The following is a 26,858-nucleotide window of genomic DNA, read 5'->3' as shown; positions in this document are numbered from 1 at the left end:
GAGTTCTATGGTATTAGGAATTACAAATAACACACTTTAATCTTATTCCTAGAAAATCCAACCCTTGAAATGATCATGAGAGTTTTTGTAGATGGCTTAAAAGTTTATTTCATCTTGATTTTAGTTTTAAATTTAGTTATGACAATGTTTGAGAGATAATTAATTTGCTTAAAGTTGAGATGTGTGTCATGATGCAGAGTACGCCACACCTGATTTAACGTCCTACTTTTCTGCACCGACTGGGCTAGTGAAGACTGGCATACGCCATACAGTGTGCTATGAAGGAACTTTTGTCTGGACAGCAGCACTATGTCTACTCTAATTTTAAATTCCAAATGTCAAGGGTTCTTTTACGTGCACAACAATTAGCACACGGGACGTCCATTTTTGGTCCCATAGAAAATGTCTTAAACAGGTCCTTCGTCCTGCACCCCTGACAAGGGGGAATCGGGCCAGAAAATACTGAGCAATGTTCCCGGCCAACACTGGGAGCGAACCAAGACCTACAGGTTATTGATCCAGCCTCTTACTCACTGAGCCAACAAGGCCCCCCCCCCCTCATATATAAATACACTTTAGTAATATTAAATACGTGTAGTAACATCTTCCTTATAATTGCTCAATTACCATATTTTACTGTCTGTTAAAATAACAAAAAAGGTTAACCATCAAACCTAAAAGGTCATTTCAATTTGTAAATGTCACCTGTACCATAATAGACGTGTTGGTGAGGAGAGTGAGTTACAAATTATAGTATTTTATAGCCAGCGACAGACTTGAGAGCTTCTTATTATCAGATGGGATGCTACCATATTTAGTCATTAACGATAGGATGGATACCTCTGATAATTATAGACATGACAATTTGACAATATCCTGTATACATCCAATTAATACCCACTTATTTTATCAAAATAAAAATATCCCTATAAATTATATTAATTTTTTCCTCATCTAATACATGTGACAAAAGAAGAGATTATCAAATCAATGGCTTTATAGTAAGAGATTTATAATATAATTAAATTCATAAGGAAATAATCTTCCAGGAAAAAGGCCACACCAATAATTCAAAATCAAAAAGGTTTTGAAAATTGAATTCTCAATTTTCTGCTTCGTCATATTATAACGTGTAGGTAAATTTAACTATATATTACAAGCATAGCATATTGGTCTTGCTCAGAATTGGAAACTTCTAAAACCAGTCCTTATGTATTGTAACTACTGTACCGGTAATTAGATAATGGGAGTAATGTGTTATATTAGAGTAATATCAACACTCTATTGTTTAACTTCACCCAAACATTCAATTGTTAAATAACATCATTTATTTGAATCAAAACAAATCATAATCCTCCAATATCCGTTCAAATCTAATTTAAATATTTATATTAGAGTAGAGTTCAGCTAGTTATAGAAAGTGAAACTGTTTTACCAAATCAAACTAACATATCCCACACAAAATATTTCACCCCAATGTGAATTACAGATCAGTAATTCCAAATATGTTGGGCGAAAAAGTGGTTGTATTTAATTGAAAATTACTTTTTGACATTCTAACATAAGGCTCCTTTTATTTAAATTTCAGAAAATTTAATTCATAAGAGATTTTCTAATAAGATATTTAAATAAGAGATCCAGGGATACAAAAGAGCTGTTGTTTTATTTCAATTACGTGATACAACGCATTAAATAAATCTTGTAGTCTATTAGCATTAGAACAATAATGAATGCCTTGGAGTGAGGCTAATTAACCGTATCTTAATTCTTAGTGGGAGCTTTTGATCATTGCTAGCAACCATACATAAATTTCATCTTGGTTTACCTAAAGATGTGCTATTCCATATGTGTGCTGAAATTATTACATATACATGTATAATCAATTCTGAACAGTTCTAAATACACCGGGTCATCATTATAACATGGTTCCTGACAACCCTTCGGTCTAATATATAGGGGCTTCACGTAACATTGGTTACATCAGTCACTATAAGGCTGGGGCAACATCGCTTCCCTCAGTCTTGTAGGGAAGTGACATGAGTGCATGACAATGACAACACTACAGTGAAGCCCCAGTGTATCTCATTTGCTTAAGGTACAATGAGGATGATTTTGGAAGAAGTGAGAGAGAGACTGCCAGGCAGACATCAACATTAATAAAATATCAATACACTACTAAGTCTAAAAGAACCTCATTCATGGACAGAGCAAACTGCAGGATTCAATTAGATCTTTTTTTCAAAGTCGTGCTGTAATTATTTTCTGATTTTCTGGGTCATATCCACAGTTAATAAGGGTGAAGACTGAGTAGTGATGGTATTCTATACCTAATGATAGACAGTTATAATAGACGTAGAAAGTTAAATGGCATGTAGTAACACGGACCTTATCTACAAAGGGAGTTGTCTGACTTAACATTTCCAGATAGGCACCATACCACGAATCTGTTGTATCTCCCTTGAGAAATTAGAAGGTTGCTTAAATACTTATTCCTTACTTATACCTTATCACAAATTACTAGATAAAATAAATATAAAGCAGATAAACTAAAGATTCAAATTACAACCTAACTTTCACACAGACAGAGTACTCACAGCAGGTACAGGAACTTTACCTGAAACAAACTTGACCTTTTGCTTTAAGATTTCCGATCAATTTCTATGTTAAATATTTATCATTGAAATAAAAGAGAACAAGTTGTTACAACCAGTCTATAACTGGAACATTGGCTTATTGAATTACAAAAAAAAAACCTTAACGTAATGACCTCATTTCAAACAAAATACATAGTTTTTATGATTTTCTTCAAATTTAAAGTTTATTCGCCGATTTAAAAATGGATAGAAGATTTTATCTATGCTAACGCAAGTATGTTGGTCTATGTTACGAGCATTATGCTATTTACATAGTTTTATTTTCCCATTTGTTTTAGTATTATGGCTCTTGTTTTTCAGGCTTTGTTTACAAAACAGAAAATTGGATTTTTTTTTCAACCAGTTTATTTTTCAACAAAACAGAATCTTGTTTAATCTGTAGGAATGAATTTGCTGAAATTTATCAATGGTTGCTGGCAGATGTGGCGTTTGGTTGTTGAAATCCGTGAGCTATGGATGTCAATACTAGTGGACAGTCTGTTTTCATTGTGTTTGGATATAGAGTAAAAACAACCAAGGACCACAAAACTGGGTCACATTGTGCAAACAAATACAAGCGCAGGGTTGTTGGACATAAGAACTTTTAACAATGGCTCTCCAGGGAAAAAAATTCCCAAGATATAAAAGAATATTGATTATGGACTAGACAGGTCTGTTAAGTTGTTTATATTTGATTTATTGTGCTCTACTTAACTATGTTACTGCACAAATCGTTTCATAATACAACTACGCGTATTTCATGGCTCTTAAAACCTACGAAAATCAAATGAAATAGGGTTTAATGTCCTACTTTTCTTTACAAAATGGGTTAATCACACAGGCTTACACATGCAGTGTACTATAAGGGGAATTGTAACATGGATGGGAAATCTTCCTTTGTTCTTTTCGTTGAATAAGCAGATCGTTTTCCTTCTAGTAGATTGGGAAGAGCTTAACCGTGCAATAACTAGACATGTCCAATGTTATTGCACTCTTTTGCTGGTTTACATTAGTTTTAGTAGAAATCATATAGAGAAGTGGGGTGGGTTTTCTGTGCAATAACAATAAGCATGTTGAGCAGTTGTCAATGTTACAAGCCATTTATAGCACGCTTCATGTAGCACACCAATGAGTACAAGTGTGGATCTTGATTAGATGCCTCTTGCTTTCCAGGTTCTTGGTCCAGTTCAATGACAATGAGAAACCAGTGATGGAAAATCACAAAGAATTACCACCTACAGACTTCAGAAAAAAATGAGATATTGTTATTCTGACAGCTCCTATATACTTTTCAATAGCAACGACAAAAAGATCCAATATTCTAATCAAAATTCTATAATTGGAGATAAACAATCATACAAATAATCAATCATTGCCACTGTATCTACTCTGTGGATTTATAAAATTCTTTTTCCACCTATTGTCTAGGTAGTTGTCCATAATATATACACTCCTAACGTCTGGATAGTTGACAATAATATGTGACACACCTATTGTCTAGGTAGTTGTGCATAATATACACACCCTTATTGTCTAGGTAGTTGTCCATAATATATAGCTTCCTATTGTCTAGGTAATTGTCCATAACATACAATACACCCCTATTGTGTAGGTACATGTAGTTGTCCATAATATATACTCTCCTATTGCGTAGGTAGTTGTCCATAATGTATACCCTAGACGAAGTTGTCCATAATATATACTCACCTACTGTCTAGCTAGTTGTCCATAATAAATACACTCCTATTGTCTATGTAGTTGTCCATAGTGTACACTCTTATTGTCTAGGTAATTGTCAATAAGAATATACACTATCTATCTAAATGTTAATACATAAACCAGGTTTCTACACATATGCAATAAGCATATTCTTTCTTTCTATTCATTATGCCAACGTTTCCATTCTAAAAATAGTAAATTTAAGTACTGCTTCTTAAATTACAATTAATATCGATCTATTATAGCATGGATGAATGCAGATTCTTCTTATACAATAATATTCCTTTTTAATCAATATCTATGTAACAATGAATCTATTATAATTCATTTGGAAGATAAAAATAAAAATTTCAAAGTATAGCTTCTAAATCAAAATTATCTATAGCAAGGATGTGATTATTAAAGATGGAGGTGACAATACATGTACAACAAACGTTCCCATAGAATCGTATTTAATGCAAGATGACATAATGATTACTCCCCTATTTAATATAAGATGACATAATGATTTCTCCCCTATGTAATATAAGATGACATAATGATTTCTCCCATGGTAACCAGCACGGACAGTTCTTAATATTATGATGGAAATCGCTCCATTAATAGACAATCAAATCACTCTACACAGATAATTGCGGAAACAGACATGTTTTATATAAAGATACATGTAAGACATATCTTTTGAGACTAACATATGTTATTTGTTTTTCTATGATCATGAATGCAATATTAGCCAGGAGAATTTTACCTGGACAGTGGCATTTTGACCTACTCTTCATCAAATATCAACTTTTAAGTGTTATTTTACATGCATACCAATGTGTGTACAGTTCACTTTGAACAATTGAGCAACACCAAGTTGTCAGCCCCACAGGTGCTATCCCTGACAAGCAGGAACTGGTCTTTAAAAACCTGGGGCTGTTTCGGACAGAATTTGAACACAGAACGTTGTAGTACAGCTCAAAATTACAATGACTACATGTCAATTGTCAACCTACATGTATCAATTAATATCCTAATGATGCGTGCAAAATGACTAGTTCTTCCCAGGCAATTAAAAAAAAAAACATTCATCAATCTACCTTAAGGATGAACGATTATTACAAACGCTTCTTTATGTGAGGAAATTTATGTGTTTTCAGACACGTAATCCTAAAATCCATTTAAGGTGAAAATATATAGGTGAGACTTCTTTTATGTCCCCTAAAAAGTTTAATTTGGTTTATGCACTACATGATCAACCAAGCAATTGTATCCAACTAGATTCTCAAACCAAAATTAGATGCACCATTATAGCATGAATCTCCACTAATATGTCTCATTATATTTTCTACGTCAGCGAACTAGATAACAAAACGTCTCTTAATGAGATATTAAGTATTTACAGGTTTTTAAATGTTACAACTGATCGATTTTCTTTTCACGATTCTGAGTTAATGACAAATTAAAGAAATAGAAAAAAATTTAATATTCCAACAATCTTGGCTCTAGTTGGTATTAAAAATCCAGATAAAATCTTTATTTAGTAGCAATCAACTTTAAACGTAATAGAAAGTATTTAGCTTTGTTCAGAATCAATAAAACAAACAAATAAGAAACCCCGAGCTCAACAACCATTTGTTTTCTTTCTTAAGACCTGCTTATGTTGATCAATGAAACTAGGTCACAATCACACATTATTAATTTTCATGATGGTTATCAGTGATATACATGTACCATATACAACTACCAGTATTAACATTATTAATGCCACCGATTGTCATTTGCATTGGGTTTAACATCCTAATATTCTGCTTTGCCTAAGCTAATGAAGACCAGAATATACCATGCAGTGTGCTATGAGAGAAATTTTGCCTGGACAGCGGTGCTATGGCCTACTTTTATATTGAATTTCAACTGCCAAAGGATCTTTTACATGCACACCACATGACCGCAGTTTTATTATCCCATCCACATGACTAATGAATGGTCATGTAACTCTTTTATGGTCTAACAAATATATCACATTTCATGATATCCCTTTGGTTCAAAACATCAGCCTGAACTCTCAAAAAATAAGACGGCAGGCATGGGAGGTTAAAACAATGGAACTAATATTCCATTGTGTCTCCAACATGTTTCTCCCTCCTTGTAAATAAACTAAAGATATGGCTTCAACATTTGATCCTAAAACATGTTGTATAGTCATTCCTGGTCATCTGAACATTTATAGATTTTCATTTCATTTGTATTAAGATTAACATGTAACTGTTATAGAAAACACACCATTTGATAGATTTTATGAAAAAAAACTCTCCTAAACTCAACATTAATACTGCATGCTATTTTTTTAGTCAACTAAACTCAACCTAAATAATGAATTTTATTATAACTCAACATAAATAATGAATGTTATTATTTTACTCAACTATATCTGAACATTAATACTGCATGTTATTATTTTACTATACATGTACTAAACTCAATATTGTTTTACTCAACTAAGCTCAATTATTATCAATACTGCATTTACTCTTATAAACTCAGTATTAATACTGCATGTTATTATTTTACTCAATTAAACTCAATATTAATGCTATATGTTATTATTTTTCTGTTCATACTTATATTAATCTACATCCACAGAGTTGATTTGTTTTATTCAAATCATAAACGGAGGAATTATTTGGAAGCCTCTACTGAGAATATGTAATGTTTAATACAACACATGAGATAAGTTTTAACAGGTGATAAAATTAATTCTAAATGAAATTCTCGTCTAAAAATGATGGAATAATATAATTAAGTTTTGAGGAATATGATTTAGTTTGCAGATATCAAATAAATAACTGGTAAAAGTATTTCGGCAAAATTCCCAGTCTTTATTCCTATTATATCCCACAAGGAGTGCTCTATTAAATATCTGAAGAACTAAGTACCCACAAATTCCTGACACAATTCTCCAGACATTTGAATATGTAAATGAAATAATGACTGACAAAATCAATGTAAAAGTTAATCAATCATATATGTTATGATAGAGAATAAAGTTATTAAGACCATCAGAAGAAATTCTATGATGGGAAATTGTTTGTTGACCATCATAGTAGGTGGTCAATCTGGAAGTTCATCTTGAAGTCATCAACACACAGCAGGTTTGTCTTATCTGGCTAACCCTGTTAATCTAGTCTTGGTGTTCAATCTTATTAACAAACCAAGCTTCACTGACTTTACAGCCGATGGTAGGGCTATCTTCACATTCTTGTATTTACACAAATAATAAAAGTAAAGCTGAGGGCTGGAGCCATTAACTTGATATGAAACCTGTCTTAGGAATTCACATCACAACAGGCTACATACTGAACTCCTTAGCCCCCAAATTAATGTTCCTTTGCGGTAAATTCTTAGTGAATATTGATACCATGTATTTTATTTTGATTTGTGGGATCTAAGGGCATGGAAAATGAATGAGCTTCTTTTAACTGAACGGCAATAGCAACCAAGCAATGATCAAAACATTTCTTCACCAGCCTTGTCAGTAAAACCAAATGATCAATGAATAAACTCATTGCTCAATCATAAGATGCTCTTAAGACAAAATGGCTTTTTGGATTTTAAAGAATTTCATCAAATTAGAAACATAGAACGGTCACACTGGCAATATTAAACTTCCGGTTTAACGGTTAGGAAACTTAAGAGAATAATTTTAAAATGGCCTTGCCTATGCTAAGAACAATTACAGACTTTCAGAGAATAATTTTAATATAGCAATGCCAATGTTTAACCATGAATCCAAAGGAGCATGCAATTCTAATCAACAGAATATGATGTTTGATTCTGTTATGAATTCTATGGAAGGGATCAGTCAATTTAGCACTGAAACAAGATACAGTGCCAAAGACAACAGAGAAGCATTTTAGAAGAAAGTCTATTACATGTAACTACTTGTTAAGTAGTAAATGTACACAAATAAAAACGCTGCTGATTATTGGTATTTTAACCTGACGTTTATTGGCAAAGCAAATGTTTGTAGCAACTTAATCTTTTATTTAATCATCCATGTAAATTTATAGTAAGAAAGATGTGGTGTATACACAACAGACAATAGATAGAAGGCATTCTTTCTTCTCCCAGTTAACATTTTCTTACACAACCTACATTCTGTAGATTATTGGAATAAATGGTTTTGTTTATCTATTAGAACATATAGACAAAGGTATTTGATATTTTTCTTTCTAACATTTAGTAATCAAATCGATGGGAGTCGCTGGGCATGCCATCTCCATGAAGATCATCATGTACGGAATACAGTGGCGTTCGCAGAGGGAAAATTTTCAGTATGGTTTTTGGCTATAAAAACGAACTGAGGCGACAAATTTGTTATATAGACGAGTCGCTTGAAGGGAAAAAAGCCTACTTAAGACTGGATGTTTACCTCCTAAAGAAGAATCCTAGGTAGAATATCTTTATCCAACAGGGGAAAGTATGAAAAGTACCTGGTAGTCTGATATAGCTGAAGAATTTGTTATTTCTCAACTAGACTAGCAATTAACATTTCTGTATACGGTTCCATTGCTTAAATCATTTAATTCCAAAATGTCATTCAACCAAACTCAGAGAAAGCCAGAATAGTACTATATTCTGAGATTTGGCAGGTTTTTTTTATTAATTTTATAAACATGCAGGAATTGAAACCAGCTTAAGTTCTAAACCCCCGAAAAACAGCCAAACTCAATACATGGCCACTTCTAAAAACTTTACGATTACAGGTGACTTACTTCGTTCATGCACCTACCCACCTTTATTAAATTATCAGTGTTAGCATCAATGGATAAATAGTGCACAAACATATATTAATATATATTCTTTGTAAGTTGACTGCCGAAATAGTTTTGACATTTGATGTAGTAGTACTATTAATTGCCAATTTTCTTTTACATTCCAACAATCCTTCGAGTACTTTAGTTGCAGAATGCCAGAACACTGTCTACTCATTCCACACAATATATCAGTAGGTTTTTTCATGTTCACAAAAGCTTATCTCAGCAGTACCAACCTTGGTTACATACATTCCAATTCAAACAGAACATTATACAATTACTTCATTCGTGTATATAATATTAAAGCCAACAAAGCAAAAGTAATGGCTGAATACTGAGTTAAAGATCCTGCACAATCACAAATACTTTTCATTTAAGGTTACATTGATTTCTATCTTATAGCCCCATTTTTCAATACATAGATATAATTAATTAGCTGTAATAATAACAGCTCTTTACATTGAAATAGTAGATCTACATGTATATTTGACTTTTGAAATACATGTATATATGAATGTTGTGCCTTTTGTGCATAGAAACACAATTTGTGCTAGGGTTATTGAGTGGGGCAGGGGGAAGATCCCTGAAAAATGCCATACTCCGCCTGCACACCTGTATCGACTAACTAATTATCTATTGGGAACGGTACTTGTTATTTGAGACTCAGCCTCGATTCGCCATTTTGATTACCGGTATAGGATTGATTATAGACTTATCATGTTAATAAATATCTTAATAATAGTTTATACAACATTTGAAGCCTAAATAAAGACCTGCATGAGTTAGCTCTTACATAATGCATCTTTAATATCACTGATAATTTAAATACATACTGAATGCTAATAATAGCATCAAAAGAAAGAAGTTAATGATACATATCAAATTGTTGTTATTCCAGACATTCTCCATTGTCAGTCAAAATAATTTATTCTAAAATGTAGTTAGAAAAGGGAAATAAATCATTCATATATGAAACATTGAGATTCTTTTTTTACAGTAGAAAAGTTAATGAAGTGAAAGGTAATATATCAGTTATAGAAAGCAGGGAGTACTTGTTGACTGTTTTAAACAATAGTTCCATATTGATTACCTTCTATATTCACATATTACATTACATACAAATAAAACTAGACATTACAGAGACAATTACAAATGACAAATGAAATTGGGTTCAATGTCCTATTGGTCTGAACCAATTGAACTAATGTAGTACCATTCAGTGTACTTAGAGAAAAATTTCTAACAGTCAGGGGATCCTTAATATGTTTATGACCAATGTCTAGGTCATGTGTATTTATGTTATTTTATTATTTTTTAAGCTTTCAAAAATTCGAATTTCTCCTTTGATGTTTTCCGTGCCGACAAGCAACTTTTCACATTGGTACCTAGGTACCCTGAAAATTTCAAGGTGATACCTGCATTCGTTTAATTCGTTTGTTCTTGTCACCTGCCTTTCGTCATTTTTACGGCTTCCATGAGGGGAAAAAAGTGGAATTTCGCCGTGACACCGGCACCGTTTGTCCGAAAACCATGAAATTTGGACACAATACGCCCATTACCACCCCGGACTCTGTGCTTTACCCAGATTTTGATCACATTAAAAAAAAAAGAGTTTTAGCAAAAAAACGATTTTCGGAATTTAATATTGGTTTTAATTAATTTAGAAATTGCAAATGCAATGAGATGTTATCGCCTCTTCCGTATGTGATAGGTATTAGTACTATACACATTATCCTTAAAAGACACTAGAAACCGAAATCGCCTATTTTGACTGCTGCCTGCTGGGGCATCTTTCCGTACGTGTCAAGGAGTAGGTCGCCCGTCCAACCTGTGTGTTTTTTCAGGATCACCCGGTTTCCTCCCACTGCTAGAACCCTACGCGCAAGCGAATTATTGAAAGAAAATTGAACCATACGTTAGTCCCGAAATGACCTAGTTTGTGTCGAGTGGTAGATCAACCCCATTTCGCTCTCTCGATTTTAGCACTCCTAACTCTAAAACTAAATGCAAGGAACGGGCCTATTTACAGAGGTCACAATTTTAACCCTGTAATACCCAGCATATCAGATATGTACACCTACATGATATACATATTATTATAATCCCTATGGGATATTTTAATTATTTACTGTTATAATATGAATTATCACTTATTCCCCGTTAAATAAATATCGGTCACCGGTTGCAGCTGTACAACTTCAAGGACCTTGGCCTCAAGTGCATGGGACCAACTACATTTTCTGAAATGTCAATAAAAGCCCTGGAATGATTTCATTTAATCAGAAAGTAAATCTATTTTTATTTATATGCTATTTGTTGCCAGAAAATATATTTTGTTACTAGTCTAATTCAAATTTAAAAATAAACAATATTTTTTCTGAAAATCAATGTCGAAATTTAGTGTATCATATATGATACAATGGGTCTGAGGCATATTTTATTGATATATAGAAATTAATGCAGTGTTCTCATTATGTGTTAAAAGAGTGCCAGAAATGTCTCGAAATTCAACCATTTGTGTATTTAGTATATCAAGTATATGCATGTATTACAAAGCTCTGATTTGTGTGATTTGTGTACACCCCGCCCCCCCCCTCCTCGTGTCACTATCATGTACATATCAATTCTGCTGCCAACCCACCCACGCGAACATGACTAAATTATGAAACATTGTCTAGTCGTTTGTATGTTACGACAAAACGAGGCCAGCGTGGCTCATTTGTGCAGTACGGAAGGCCTTGCAAGGATTAGTGTCAAGTCGTTCGGATGGTACGAAAACCCGAGGTCAAAGTGGTTCCCCATTGGCAGTGGTGAAGTATGGAAGGCCTAGCAAGGATCTGTGTCTAGTCGTTTCGATGGGACGATAAACGCCCGTCCCCTCGTCCATGGTACAAGGATTAGTGCCTAGTCGCTTGGATGGTATGCAAAACAGAGGTCCCCGTTCTCTCCCTTTGTCCGTGGTTCTTGACCGAAGGCCCGACAACTAACTTTACGTGCAGTTTTTTGGGTAGGACGGAAAATCGAAATCCTGTGTGCATATTGGCGTGCACGAAAAATAACCCTTTGCATTTGGAATTTTATGCACCCACCCCACCCTCGAACAACGCTTAACATAACATTTTGTTTTCACTACCTACATTGTAAAATTTGTTTGATTTCAGATGACTTAGCCCCGGTTTTTCACAGTGAAAGATTTTGATGAAACTTGACAAGCATGTTTATAACCCAAAGATATGGTTCCTTTCGATATTTGCGCATATCGAATCGTAACTTCATGAATTATGGTCCCTGATTGTAAGAAAAATCACTTTATATTTCGCGTGTTCTCTATCTATCTCTTGGAAATGGAATATGGAAATACACAAGCTAGCTAGTGTATTACAGGGTGGTGGTGGTGGTGATGAGGTCTTCTATTTGCAATGATTTTTTTACTACAAAATATACGCTCTAACTCATTACTCAAACTACAGCAAAAAAGCGGGACCGTAAACCCCATTTTATATATTCTTACAATAGCAACGCACTTCGGGATTAACTTAGAAATGGTTCCACTACTGATGTCTTCCGCCTTACTCCTGCCACAGTAGTGGCTTGTCCTACGGAGTTCCTTTCCGCAAGTTTTTTTTAGTCAAATGACTACAAAAAGGTTACTGGCCTATGTATAGCTCCCTTAATTTACACATAAACTGACCTAAAACTGCACTGCATATATAATAAACCAATTCCCATTGAAATAAAGGTGAAGCCGTACCGCATAATTATATGATTTGATGAAACCCAACTGCTACCTGAAGTTTCTCGCCTATCGAAGTTATAATATCCGCCGGTGTCATGGCGGCTCGCACATTATAAGAATCATTGCTTTGAAAATGTAGAACGCATTAACACAAAGAAAAACTGATCGGTAACTAGTTTAGTGGTCCAGTCTTCACTAAAATTTGTGATAGAATTACTTATTTAAAAAAAACTGAATGATGTAAAAATAAAAATGGTTGGAGTGCCCAAGTTTAGATTTGTCGTTGATTTCATAAAGATGTTAGGATATAGAACGTTAAATACTGTGTGATTCAACATGGCGGCCAAGGGGTTTAATATGATATAAGTACGAAATACATACATGTACATGTAGTACCAAATGGTTTATATGTATGAGAGTCTTGGGGAAGTAGGAGGCGACTAGTATGTGCCTCTCTTTAGTGGACCGATGTGAGATTGCCCATTGTATTAACTGGACGGGTAGGCCTATTCACCTTCAGTTATGTGTCAATGTCAAATAAGCGGCTTCTTATCAACACGGTCGGCTCCTGGCCGGTTTAATTCTACGTATCTCTCGTAGCTGAGAGAAAAAAGATTTTTTAGCCGAGAGAATATCTTCCGTCAAAGTGGTTGTTGATTCATAGAATCTAATAACCCCTTTTGCAGTTTATATGAAGCTTTGATATCTGCTATGCAGATCTAGTTAGTTTTGTTTTTAATTTCAAATTTATATTTTAATATTCAATAATGCTTGGTTAGTCATTAGAGGCAGACAGCAATTAATCTGTCAGTCAAATGAAATTATGACAGGCTGGCAAGTAAAGTGGTTAATCTGTTAAGTGTCTTTAACTACTGTTTTAATTGCATTAAGACTTAATCCTTAAATAATTATAGGTTTATTTTAACACTTTCATAGGAACTAATTTAGATAAAAAGACAACTGCATTGTTGTTTAATTGTTGATGTTATTTATCATCTCCTGAAATAAAGTGTTGAAGATCCATTCCAAGAATCTGTATTCATTTCTGAACACACATCGACAAACTACATTCCCTGAAAGTCGAACGGTGTTATGTTTCTATTGGTACACTGGATTTCACTCCTGGCACCACTGACAATGGAATGACTTTGCTCGATTCACAATTTTCAAATATGAGAATATTTAATATAGACTTCATAATTGAAATCTTTTAACTCATTGTTGGCCTTTTTATAGACTGGATCATTGAGGCTAAGAACTCATTATAGGCCTAGGCCTTTTTATGGACTGTAAGATTGAGACTAGTAACTCTTTGTTGGCCTTTACTTAGTCTGTATAACTCATTGTTGACCTTTTTACTAACTGTATTATTGAGACTAAGATAGGCCTTTTTATGGTCTGTATGACTGAGACTAATAACTCATTGTATAGCTGCCCTTTTTACAGCTATTGATATCATTTTCCTACTGTTGCCATCAAATATTATGTCATGGGGCATACTGTAAAACTGGGCAATTTTAGTTATGAAATTAGAACACACATTTTTATACTAACAGCAAACCCAAGCCATTTTGACGCTAAGAATATGAAACAATATGGACTACGATCGTCGGTCCTTGTTTTCTACAGTTTACTGCCACCATCATGTACACTGGAACTGATATTGAACATTAAAACCCAAGATGTTTTAATAAATCTCTTTCGTACTACTGTAGCTTTGTTGCATTTGTACGTCACAATCAAACATCTGCAAACTCACATCAATTGACGGATAAATTCAGTTCTTATATAAATATCAGTGTGAAAGGATAACCAGTGGCAGAGATTAAGGGAGATTAACCCAGTTCAATTTCTAATCCTTTATTCAACAACAACTCATGAATAAATCATGAAAAATATCCCCAATTCACACATTACACTTCCAGCCCACTAGACTGATCCCAAGTCAAATGTAGATTACCTTGTGTATGTGAACGCCACCTTGATCAAAGTTCTGGGAGAGTTGATTATGACGAAACTAGACAAATACAGCAATGTTATCTAATTCAACTCAATGTAATACGACCCATGGTGCATATTAACCACCATACTGAACCTTGCAATTGTATTCCTCGACCCGACTGTCAAATCACGGCAGGTAGGGGTTAGCAAATTGGCCCAGATTTAAGTTATAAAGTTTGTTGTATTTCACGCTTTATTAAGCATCTCATCCTAACACCATTGTCTTGTTGACTGACAAGAATGATGAAGATATCTACAGGGTAATAGCGTGTACGCTTATCTATATTTCATGCTTTATTGACCATACACCTATACATGTTCCCTAATCTATATCTATCTTTACACTACAATGATCTCAATAGAAGATTATTGTCCGAACAGATAATAACATTATATACAATCGTGCAAACAAATTCTTCAAATTAATCAACCTTCATAAATTATTGATAGTTATTTTTTTTCTTCTGATATTTCTGTTGTTGACACCCAACAGATTTTGTATCACTTTAGTATTGTATACAAAAGAGTGTCGCTCTTCGAGCCTTTGAGTTTTAACTGGCCCGTCACCTCTGGCTTGCAGTTTTGGTTTCGATCCCTGGTGTGAGCATATGTGGCTTGGAGATAGGGGCACCTTCTCAATCTTGTGGATTTACTCCAGGTACTCCTGTTTCCTCCCACAGGAAAGACCCCTGCGCATGCGCTAAGATAATAAAAATAAGACAACTTGTCCACGATATCACCTTCGGTGGAAGATGACGCTGAACAATAATAGAAGATGACAGACATTGTCAGACACAAAATCAGACTGTCAATCACAATCCCCATGGTGCCTGCCATATTGTCCAGCACAGATTTGTGGTTTTTTTCTGCACTTTTTATTGACATCATTAATACATGTTAGCAAAATTCAAATATCAGGTATCAGGTACTAGTTCAGCAGTGCCTAACATTTTTTCAAGTAAACCTAAAACTGGTAATTCCTGGGCCCTGTTTCTCGAAATCATAACTAAAGATAAAATCAAAATTTTAGTACATACGTCAATTTTAATTGGCTAAGCACTAAAATCAATCTAATTTTATAGTGCACTCTAAGACCAATATGCTACTCAGTGACGCTAAATAAATTCATCTATGTAAGTACATGTAGCCTACTACATGTATGTACATAAAATTTTGTTCTTGAGATCATTGATGAAAATGTAAGTAAATACCCACAATGTGTAGTGAAAAGGATAGGTATATATATAAGATTTATATCTAATGGTAATAAAAAAGTCAACTACGCATATCAATATATCGATGTATCATACAATTCATTGCCGACGTCATACATGTATCTCACAGCCATTTGTTACAAAAAAACCCACCAAAGTTTATATTGACTTCCATTAATATTATTGATTAATCACGTTATAAAGTCATTTTATATGATACTAAACTATTCACACCTTTTTTACATAGAAGAAAGGTCGCTTGAACTGACACAATGAATCCATTCAGATGTCACTCTACGGGCAGTTTTAAAACTCTTGGTAATCCTATCAGCTATAAACAATTTCAAATCAGTTAAACAAAATTAGTAAATCATTCACAATGATCAGTATCAGAGTTTTGATTGAAGTTTTGGGATTGGTGGGCGTCATATGGTTATCTTTCCAGTTATGTCGAAATTCTAAGGCTTGTGAATCTAGAATAGGATATTTATCAATGAATTTCTTAAAACCAAGATAACCTTTATTTGGGCCAAAGGTAGAAGTCTATTAAAATCAAGAATTTTTCAGTAGTAAAAAGCAAGAGTTTTATCGCTGTAAGCTTACATGTATATATTCAAACTCGTGGAAATCATGTCAATGCAAATACAGGACAATATCACCAATGAAATTTTTTTTGTTTTAACAAAGACGTCTGACTTCCTCATTGTGCATGTCAGACCACCTGACAGATGGAATTGGCAAAATAAATTGGCACAGCATAAATTAACAGTCTGTGGGAGTCAACATGGAATACACAAATATATACCTCAACCTAATTACTAACTCACAATAATCAACTGTGGTATGTGAAATATAAACACAGTCAAGATGGAACAGATATGGAATAAAAAAAATATATCGCAATTGCCAACTGTAGTATATCCATTATAACCCACAGTCCTCCATGAAATATTCACTAGAATATACTCGACTCTCCAGAAATACCTGTTGAAAAGTGGAATATATCAATTATTGTCTGGAATATTTTTTCACGGAGCCTAAAATTGCATTCACTGAGAGTAATATGGCAGACAATATATTTTGCTCAATGCTTCCACTCTTAAATATATAAATTATCGAAAATATAACTAGGTCGATAGGCTAAGTACAGTACCAATAAATCTTAGGTTAAAAAAAAATTGTTGGAACTAAAAAGAGAAAATAAATGTGTGAAAGATTAGATGGCAGTTGTTACACATTGATCAAAGTGATAGATTTTCTTATTGTCAGCTGTTTTAGAAGTTGTAATTTTCCGCTTATTTTCTCCAATTTGATTAAAAACTGGTAGAGCAGCTGTTGATACTGTTTATATCAACTTTATATTACATATTCTATACTTTTAATACAACATATATATATTGAATTGAAATAATATTTTCATTGGCTTTGGTATGATATTGAAGAGCAAGATATGGCTAAGATGACAAAATCTGTTTTACTTGTAATAAAAGTGTTGCATAAATAATTTCAGGTTGAACAATGAACCTTTTAAAAAAAATTATTGATATAAAATATTTGGAAAAGATTATATGCAAAATTTCTATTTGTATATTGTTAAAGTGAGAAAGGGGTACTCAAATGTTGGTATCTATTTATTAGACTAGATAGTCTAAAGAAGTCAATTAACCATTCAAATTCGCCATTATGATTTCAGACTTTGAACCAATATATATAAACAAATAGACAGTACATGTACTAGCTAGACAGTACAAAAAAGTCACTTAACTTAAACATTAAAATTTCCCACCAAGAACTGGTTTTATTATTGAACACTTTGTCCTAGTAGATAACAAATATTCCATACTAAAATATATGTTTCAATACAACAAATAATGTCTAACAAAACTACCAACAAATATCACTCTAAGTGTACTTCATTTCACAATGATCAGTTTTACAACAGTATGACTAAACAATAACATTAATAACAATATATTGTAAAATAGTATTTCTTAATGCATCCTATATTAAATTTGACTGAAAACTATTTTCCTTCCTGCTAAATCACAAAACATAATTATACCCTATCCAAGTTCAAGTAGATCTTAAAATCATCTATTCTGAAAATACAAATTTTGTCATTTTTTTTAATGAAATCATTTAAATGTTACATATGGTTTCTATTACATATCTTTCTATGTCAGTCTATTTCTGCAATACTTTGGGTGCTGCTATTGACCAGAAATACTCTTGCTATATAGTGATTAGAAAGACCACATTTTTGTGTACAACTTAAAAGGTCATGACAGTAAAAACATGCAATATTTAATTAATTAAATTAATACAAGTAGCAGTAGCCATCAGTCATATATATATGTAGACATGATCTTCCAACTAGAGTAATTTATTGGTTTGGTTTTATATAAAGAGGATTAGATTGCACCTTTAGCAAGTCTAGAAAACTAATATCTCCAACAATACAACTTTATAATATAAAATCTATATAACTATTCAAGTGAACTAATAAACTTTTCCAAAATAAACCCAGCTGATTTCAGCAATTTATAGAAATGTGGAGTGAGACAGAATTTAATCAGGTACAGCTAATTAAAAATCTAGTTTGTAAAATCAATAAAATCAAATTGTTGACTGCCATGTTGACAGAAATAAAATGAAACAGAGTTTATTGTGCTACTTTCTGCTCTGTTCCAGCTAATGAAGACGGGTATACGCCATGCAGCGCCCTGTGAGGGAAACTTTGCCCGAGCAGAAGCACTTTGGCCTAATATTATTTCAAATTTTAACTACCAGTACCAATGGTTCTTTCGTGTACATAGGTCTGAATGACTAAAATTGGGACAAAATTGCATAAAATTGTAACTGATGAAATGGCTACTGTTCAAGTCATTTAATTTGTAGAGCACTTTTATTACAAGCCTATCAGAAATGTAGAAGATTTAGTGTGCAGCTGTTGTGTTTCAAGTCTTCAACTGTATCAGACAGTAATGTTTATATCATATGTCCTTCAACATGTTTTAATGCATACACCAGCTAAATAAATCCATGTCTGGTCTACAAAATTAGTTTTCAACTTGAATTTTACTTCTACTTCCTTGTGACCCTTGAGAATTCAGCTCATCAATGTACAGACTAAATCATACATAAAATACTAATAAATAAAAGTCTGTGGATTAAACGGTATTGGGATTTTATACATAACAGCACTCCAGGGAGGACAAGGTCATAATGGTACATGCATTTAAGAAAATCAAGAATTTCAAATAGTCGCATATTGCAGACAATTAAATATTCAACCATACATGTGTACCTAACAAAAATTATTTCATACTGAACCGAAACTGAGCATTTCATGCTTTAACAAAAGAGAATAGGAGGCTTGATAAACTGGGATTGAACTTTCACTCAACGCTAACCAAGTTATTTTGGAACTAACATACATGTACGGCATATTTTTCTCTCCATAATCTGCTTGGGTACTGACTGCAGAGATCTACAGCAATTGGAGGAAACCAGAATATCTGGTGCAGACCCACAGTACCTGGAGTAAACCCACAGAGATAGCCAGGCAACTTTGACATGTGCACATCGAACTAATGACTTATATACACGTAGATAACAGGCCTAGACTAATTACATGTAGTAATTGTAGTGTATATCCTATATTTATTTTACCTACAAGATAAGTACATATCAGATATACATGTTAGTAAATACAACAAAACATTTGGACAAGTACATCCATTGAAATTTTAAATGCAATTAGATTAAATAAATATATCTTTACATGTAAATTACAAGACATTCATATGAGTTATGGAGTCAATATCATTTAAAGATCAATTTGTGAATGTTGATAATAAAAGTCAGACAAACATATTGAACTCTACAATATCTATATTCTTCAGTACAAGTAAATAACACTATATACAATAAGTCACATTATTATACAACTAATAGTTTTATACAACTCAATATACACTGTAAGAATAATTGAAAGGACTAAAGTATCCACAGATTGAATTATTGCTATAGTATAAACAGACATAAATGGGGTTTAATGTCCACTCGACACAAACTAGATCATTTTGGGAGTTACATATGGTTCAATTTTCTTTCATTAATTCTCTTGCACGTAGGGGTCTTTAGCAGTGGGAAGAAACCGGAGGACCGTGAGAAGACCTGCGAGGTTGGACAGGTGACCAGTGTGGTTCCCCTTGTCAGTGATGCAGGATGGAGGGCCTGGCAAAGGACAACATATAGTCGTTTGGATGGAACAAAAAACAAGGCCCTGTAGGCCATAGCGTCGCCATCTGTGCTAATTTTCTTCATAGCACTCTGCATGGTGTATGCCTGTCTTTATTAGCCCAGTCAGAGCAGAACAGTAAGTTGTTAAACCCCATTTCATTTCATTTAATTTTTACATTAGCAGAGTAGAGCGAGGGGAGGGCCAAGATCAATGGTACATGTATTATATTAGGTTTACCTTTTAATTCCATCTTGTTTAGTTATGTGATATGTTATATCCTGTAGATTATTTCATACACCACACGTAATATATCAATAGACGTTGACAGATTATTCTACGTATCTTGGTTTTATATCATTATCTATTGATTTGTTTTCAACTCTTTGTTTGCTCACAGAAACTAAAAGCAGGTTAATCAAAGATTATTTACGGCCGAAGTCAGTTTTTTTTATGAATATCATCGATCACTATATGAGACTAAATACATATAATAGCTACCTGTAGGTGTATAACAAATATGCCAAAATAAGTACTGATAAATACATCAAAAGGTTTAGTTTATGTGTTGTTTGTTTTTATTTTTCCTTTTTAATATAATAATTTACAGCACTCGAAACAAATACACATGTACTAGTAGCTGAAAAACTTCCTTAAATTTTGAAATAACAGGAAACCACTCTTCTTGAAAAGCTGCTTCGAATACAAGGAGATTTCTAAAGATATGACAAAGTTGGTTAAGTTTGACAACAGCAAAATACAAATTAGTCGACTTCAAAATACCGTCTTCAGGGAGTTTGTAAACCAGCTCGACTTGAATAGCATACTAGTCGGCAACAGACAGTATACTAGGTGGCACTTTGCACAGCAACAGACAGCATATTAATCTGCACTTTACACAGCAACAGACAGTACACTAGTCTGCACTTTACACAGCAACACACAGTATACTAGTCTGCACTTTACACAGCATCACACAGTATACTAGTCTGCACTTTACACCGCAACACACCTTAAATATATTCCAAATAATTGTGTCCTGTGTATGTTACGGCAAAGAATGCCAAAGATAAACTGTATGAGAAAAGGTTTTCAACGGGCAAACAGTAGTGCAATATTCCAACAGATTGAAAGAATTGACGTTTAGAATTCCATTTAACAAGAAACAAGCAAGTCAAGAGACACTCTTTAATCTTTGATCGGAACCTAGTCTCATATTTCAGAAATAAAATCTTTGGCATTTATACATGCATATGTTAAAATTCTGTGATTGATGTAATCCATTGTATAACTATTTGAATAAATGTATCTATGGCATTTATACAAATGTACATGTGTACTTTAAAATTCTGTGATTGACCCAATCCAGTGTATATTTATTTGAAGAAATAAAAATAGATGACATAAGGAAGACATTTTGCATGAAGACGAGAATCGACCATCTTACAAAAACATGAACCGGGGAATATTCATTACGCGAAAGTCACCTAGATTTCTATTCACAGAAACTTCTTCATGACTGGAACATTTGTTTCATATAAAGCTGGTGTAAAAATAGCTGGCTGTACCACTTGTTAATACACGGTGAATTCCCACCTTCTGTTCCCCACACATGCCTTTTATCCCTTTAAATCCACATGGCAGAGTCAAACAGCAAGCTTTGACTCATACTCCTTTAATTCATGCCACGTGCATAGACAGATTGCACCATCTAATAACAATCCTGCTGATTGTAAAATATCAGACAGGGATTTTAATACAACTTCTCACCAACTTGACACTTACTGGAATATTAATAAACCCGAACAAAGACATTTATTGGATTTGAAGCATTTGATTGATGAGTTATTGATAGATTTGTTTATAAAGAGATTCTATATTATCACCTGCAATTGGATCGTTTCTGCCATTTGTTATGGAAATTCATAATATGGATGGAATTATAGCACTTTATAATCAAATAAATATGTGTAATTGTAATAATCTTGGTAGGGGTCTTTGTGTATCTGATACCATTATACAATTTAATCCCTCCAAATTGCTGTCAACCGTGTTTACATTCATGGTACATGTATGGTCGGTTGGAACATAACATGATAATTATATGATACAATTTTAAACTTGGACTAAACATTATTTATAGCACATGTACAGTGGGTTGGAAAATAATATTAATATGGTAATTCTATTGTTACACAACGATTTATATCTAGCAGACATACATATGGAAATAATTCTTGACTACTGAAATAGATCATTTTGGGCTTAAAATATAATAAACATATAGTATATCTTCTTTTTAATTTTTTTTTTTTATTAATTCCTGGGTTTTTAGGGTATTAGCTGGGGGAAATGAAATGGGGTTTAACATCCTACTTTACTGCACCAAGCAAGCTAAACCCACAAGGTCAGTGAGGCAACCCTATTCCTTATCATGTACAATTGGTTTAAACAGTATATATTTAACATATAACTTGTGTGTGTGTGTGTGTGTGGGGGGGGGGGGGATTAAATATCTGACAGACATGTGATCACTTTAGTTTACTTGATTTATTAATCTAATTTCTAAAATCATTCATGATTCAGTATTGATACAAGTTTCAATCTCTAGCGTCCATTCTTTGTAAAACGGAAAATATCACAACCAGGATATGATTATATATCTGATCAGATGAAAACTTCAAAGATATGGTAAACAAAAGATGAGTGAAATGGGGGAGGATACATAGCTGTATCTACTAGTCATTATGATATCAAAAATTCATTATAACATAATATTGGACTAGTGAACAACAGAAACTTATCATTGACAGTTACTTGTTAACATTGGTAAATTATTGAATAGAACTCCTTGACTACCAATATAGCACACACAGAAACAGACAAATATTTATTTATAGAATAATTCCTATATGTATATAGTTGGTAATAGAAGAATTTCAAAGAGCTTTAAATGGGAAAAGAGCTTTTAATTAATGTATAGATACATTATCATAGTAGAAGATAAAAAATATGACAATAGCATCCCAGATGATTCCTAAAATAGAAAGGCTTTCATTACTTAGTATCAAATGTTTCCCAAAATAATTGGAAGATTCTATCATTGTACATGTACATAATTTGTTATAAAAGTAGATGAATATATATTTATAATAATTATAGCGTTAGTAATCAATGACTTCAAGATGAAATTTAAAATCATTCAGATACAGATCGTTCTCACGGCAGCAATCTCCTAAAAGTTATTTAATCATCTCAAACACTTTCATGTTTCAAATCAAGACTTAAACCCTATCTTTTTGAGAAATCTTATCAGGATTAATTAAAATTGCACACGCCCCCTTGTGTGAGGAGTACTAGCACTATATACAGTAAATGTACATGTAAATATTATTATAAATTTGTGATAAAAATGATTACATATCAAACTAAAATCAAGACAGCAAGAATAATATGTAAATTCAACTGAATAAGCCATTGAGACAAAACACAGCATACCGAAAACAAAAATAAGTAAACAATTTAGGCAATGATCAGGGGAGTGTTCAATTCTACACATTTGATACCATTAAAATATATAATTAAATAATTTGCTATGCTAAAATAGATACCGACATATACTATTTCAAAAAACACCATTTTAGAAAGTTACTGTACCAGTGACCCAAATAAAAGGTTAAATCATTGACCAGCATTTTAAAAAGAGTTCAAAGACATTGTACAGCCCTGTAATGTATGTTTAACAAATAATTAATTGTACCAGACTGAATATTTTAACATTAATTATCTCGTCTATTGTTCTATTGTGTATTCTTGTTGAACATCTGTTGCTGAATGTTGAAAATATGTCCACTGGTGTATGAATGTCACATCGTTTAGCCCACATGACTAGGTTTTTTTTTTAAAAAATGAACACAAAAGCAACACCAACCACAGAGAAAGCAACTACTTTCAAGATCTTCAGACAATATTTTAAAATGTCAATTTCAAATATCCCCTAGGACATAAAACAAATTGTCCTCAACAAAAGTTTTGTGAATACCTGCTCTGAATCTGATTTTATTTTTCAATGGATCCAACACAATAAACATTATCATTAGATTGTGGTACCTTCATATGAATGCAACCCCCCACTCCTAAAAGGGTTATTAAACAGACATTATGCAAGAGCTAAATCTGCCTATTGCAGGTCTTTCTTATCACACGAAGATAATCAACTCTTCATGCCATCTGATGGGTCTGATTTTCTACAGATTTGAATCCATCTGTGGTTCAATGGCTGTTGATGATTAACCGTAATAATGGATAATCGAGACATTGTTTATTATTGTAAAACTGTAAGTATGACAATCGAGGCTACAGTATTATTAAATAAGGATTTCTCAGCTAAAAGTGAAGTAATTTAATTTTCAGCATATCCCCTTTACATTATCTATTTGTTAACTATTATAGCAAGAACTGTCAGCTCTTTATCTAATCTTCCATATTGCTGATTTAAGGAATATCTGCATGAAATACACAAAAACTGTACTTTACCCCCAATGACCTACTAACAATAATAAACTCTGATATTTACAGTCTAGTAAACATGCAATACACAAAAATATGCCCCATCCCAAAAACCTGCAGACAATTAATCTAATGAGGGAAAACACAAAAATATACCCCAACCAATGTCCTCCTGATAATAATAAAATATGATAATTATGCTAACAATCTCATGGGAGTCAGCATGGAATACACAAAAATTATACCCCAGCCCACTGACCCAGTGACTAATAAACCAACTACCATCCAGGAAGAATTCATGTATTTTGGGGACAAACAGTCAATAATCAACTGTGGTATATCAAGTATCTGAAGGAATCCACATGAAATACACAACATCTACACCAGAATCAAATGTGGTATCTGCATTATAACCCACAGTTTTGTTGGAAATATTAAACATGGCATTGAAAAGAACCCTATACATGGATTGACAAAGATACCTGTAAGAGTCTTGAAATGTTGCATGCACTAAAAACCTATAAGTAAGTCCATAAAGTTGTATTATATCATCAATACATACACTTGACTGATATAATTTTCATAAGGTATTATCTATATGGAATATACATACAAACACTTCAATACACTTGGTAAATTGACAAGAGCCCCCAAATATGTTCCCTTTACAAAATGTTCCCTTTCTATCTTCTCTTGGTCTCAGTCATCTCCATGTATTGTTTGTTTTACCTGTGATATATTGTACCTTTACCCTGCTTTGTCTAAGAGTACAAAAATGTTATTTTCAAGAACCCCAAAATATGGAACTGTCTGACAATACAATTTCCATTTTTATCTTCAAGGAAATATAAATCAACGCATCTAATGGTGAGAAACAGTTATGCTAATGGGATTATTCATAGTCACTTAACCAATTAACAGCTAATTGCTCTCTGCACAGATGCATGTCATGGTTGGCTGAATACACCAAAAGAAATATTAATTACTGTTTGTTTGGGAAATTCAAAAGGTCCAATTAACTGAAACAATTAGTCACTCTGGGTACAATGTATCCTCACCCTAACAATCCCATGGTGTTTATGTTCAAAAGATATTGGTCAAATGAATCACCATGTCACTGTCATTTGTTTTGTTTATTTTTAATCCACCTTCTGTCCATTTTTTGGACTGTATGAACATTGGTACTTGAGAAATTTGAAATCTTTGAAACATGTCATTTTAATTTAAAGTGTTATTGTTAAAAAAAAATATATTTGTCATTTGTATTCTTTAACTAATGATTTGAAAAATAGTGAACGGCAAATATATTGTTGATATCGGTTTTCAGATACAATCACAGAATTGAATTTTTTTTTTATTTATCAAATCGTTTCTAATTTTAATGTGTATAATAATATTGCATGACATGTTGAGGCAGCCAGCAGCTTATATTACATAAACTCCCCTAACAGTAACAGACTAGGCCACTACTGAGCTGTCCCAGTTTCAAGAATTGTCAGGAATATTTTCTGAGAGTAATTCCAAAGTGAGTCATTTTCATAATTAAAAGATGTTGTGCTAATATTCATAGTAAAACAATACTAACCTGACAATTATATAATTTTCTTAATTCCTCATATATCCAATCTTCAACTGCTAGCCTTTTTCTAATAAGCATCATTTGATGTTGTCCATATTTTGCCGTGAGGTATTTTTGTTTCTTCACTTTGTCTTCTTCTCTCTTCTCATGAAAATTAACAATCTTTGAATTACTCCCAGGAGAACTTCTAACAGCTGTGTGATCCGACATTTGCGGTGATCTTTGTTGAAAACTACTTTCTATATTGTTTGAAGCGTAACTTTGTTCATTAGCGGCTGGACTAGAGTAGGAAGTCGCCATAGGTTCTACTTCGTAAAAGCCAACACTCTTTCTAAACAATTTACGGCTCATATTGTATTTGTATGCTTTAGCTGTAAGAAAAATTGTTCCGCTTATTAAATATGGTTTAATCACCGATTAAAATA

The 26,858-nt window shown here is 33.1% G+C and overlaps 1 protein-coding gene across 1 annotated transcript in view; it reads right to left on the bottom strand.

Moving 5' to 3' along the window:
• LOC126822022 (protein phosphatase 1 regulatory subunit 14B) overlaps positions 1-26,858 on the bottom strand; it is a 50,982-nt gene that overhangs the window by 22,352 nt on the left and 1,772 nt on the right. Inside the window, exon 2 of the mRNA XM_050550740.2 lies at positions 26,440-26,804. Within this exon, the coding sequence (XP_050406697.1) occupies positions 26,440-26,784 (345 nt within the window). The 5' untranslated portion in view covers positions 26,785-26,804. The remainder of the gene's footprint in view (positions 1-26,439; positions 26,805-26,858) is intronic.

The sequence above is a fragment of the Patella vulgata genome, chromosome 5 (assembly GCF_932274485.2).
Source record: "Patella vulgata chromosome 5, xgPatVulg1.2, whole genome shotgun sequence".
Classification (NCBI taxonomy): Eukaryota; Metazoa; Mollusca; class Gastropoda; family Patellidae; genus Patella; species Patella vulgata.
The sequence above is the reverse complement of the archived record's forward strand: the minus strand, read 5'-3'. Positions and strand labels throughout refer to the sequence as shown.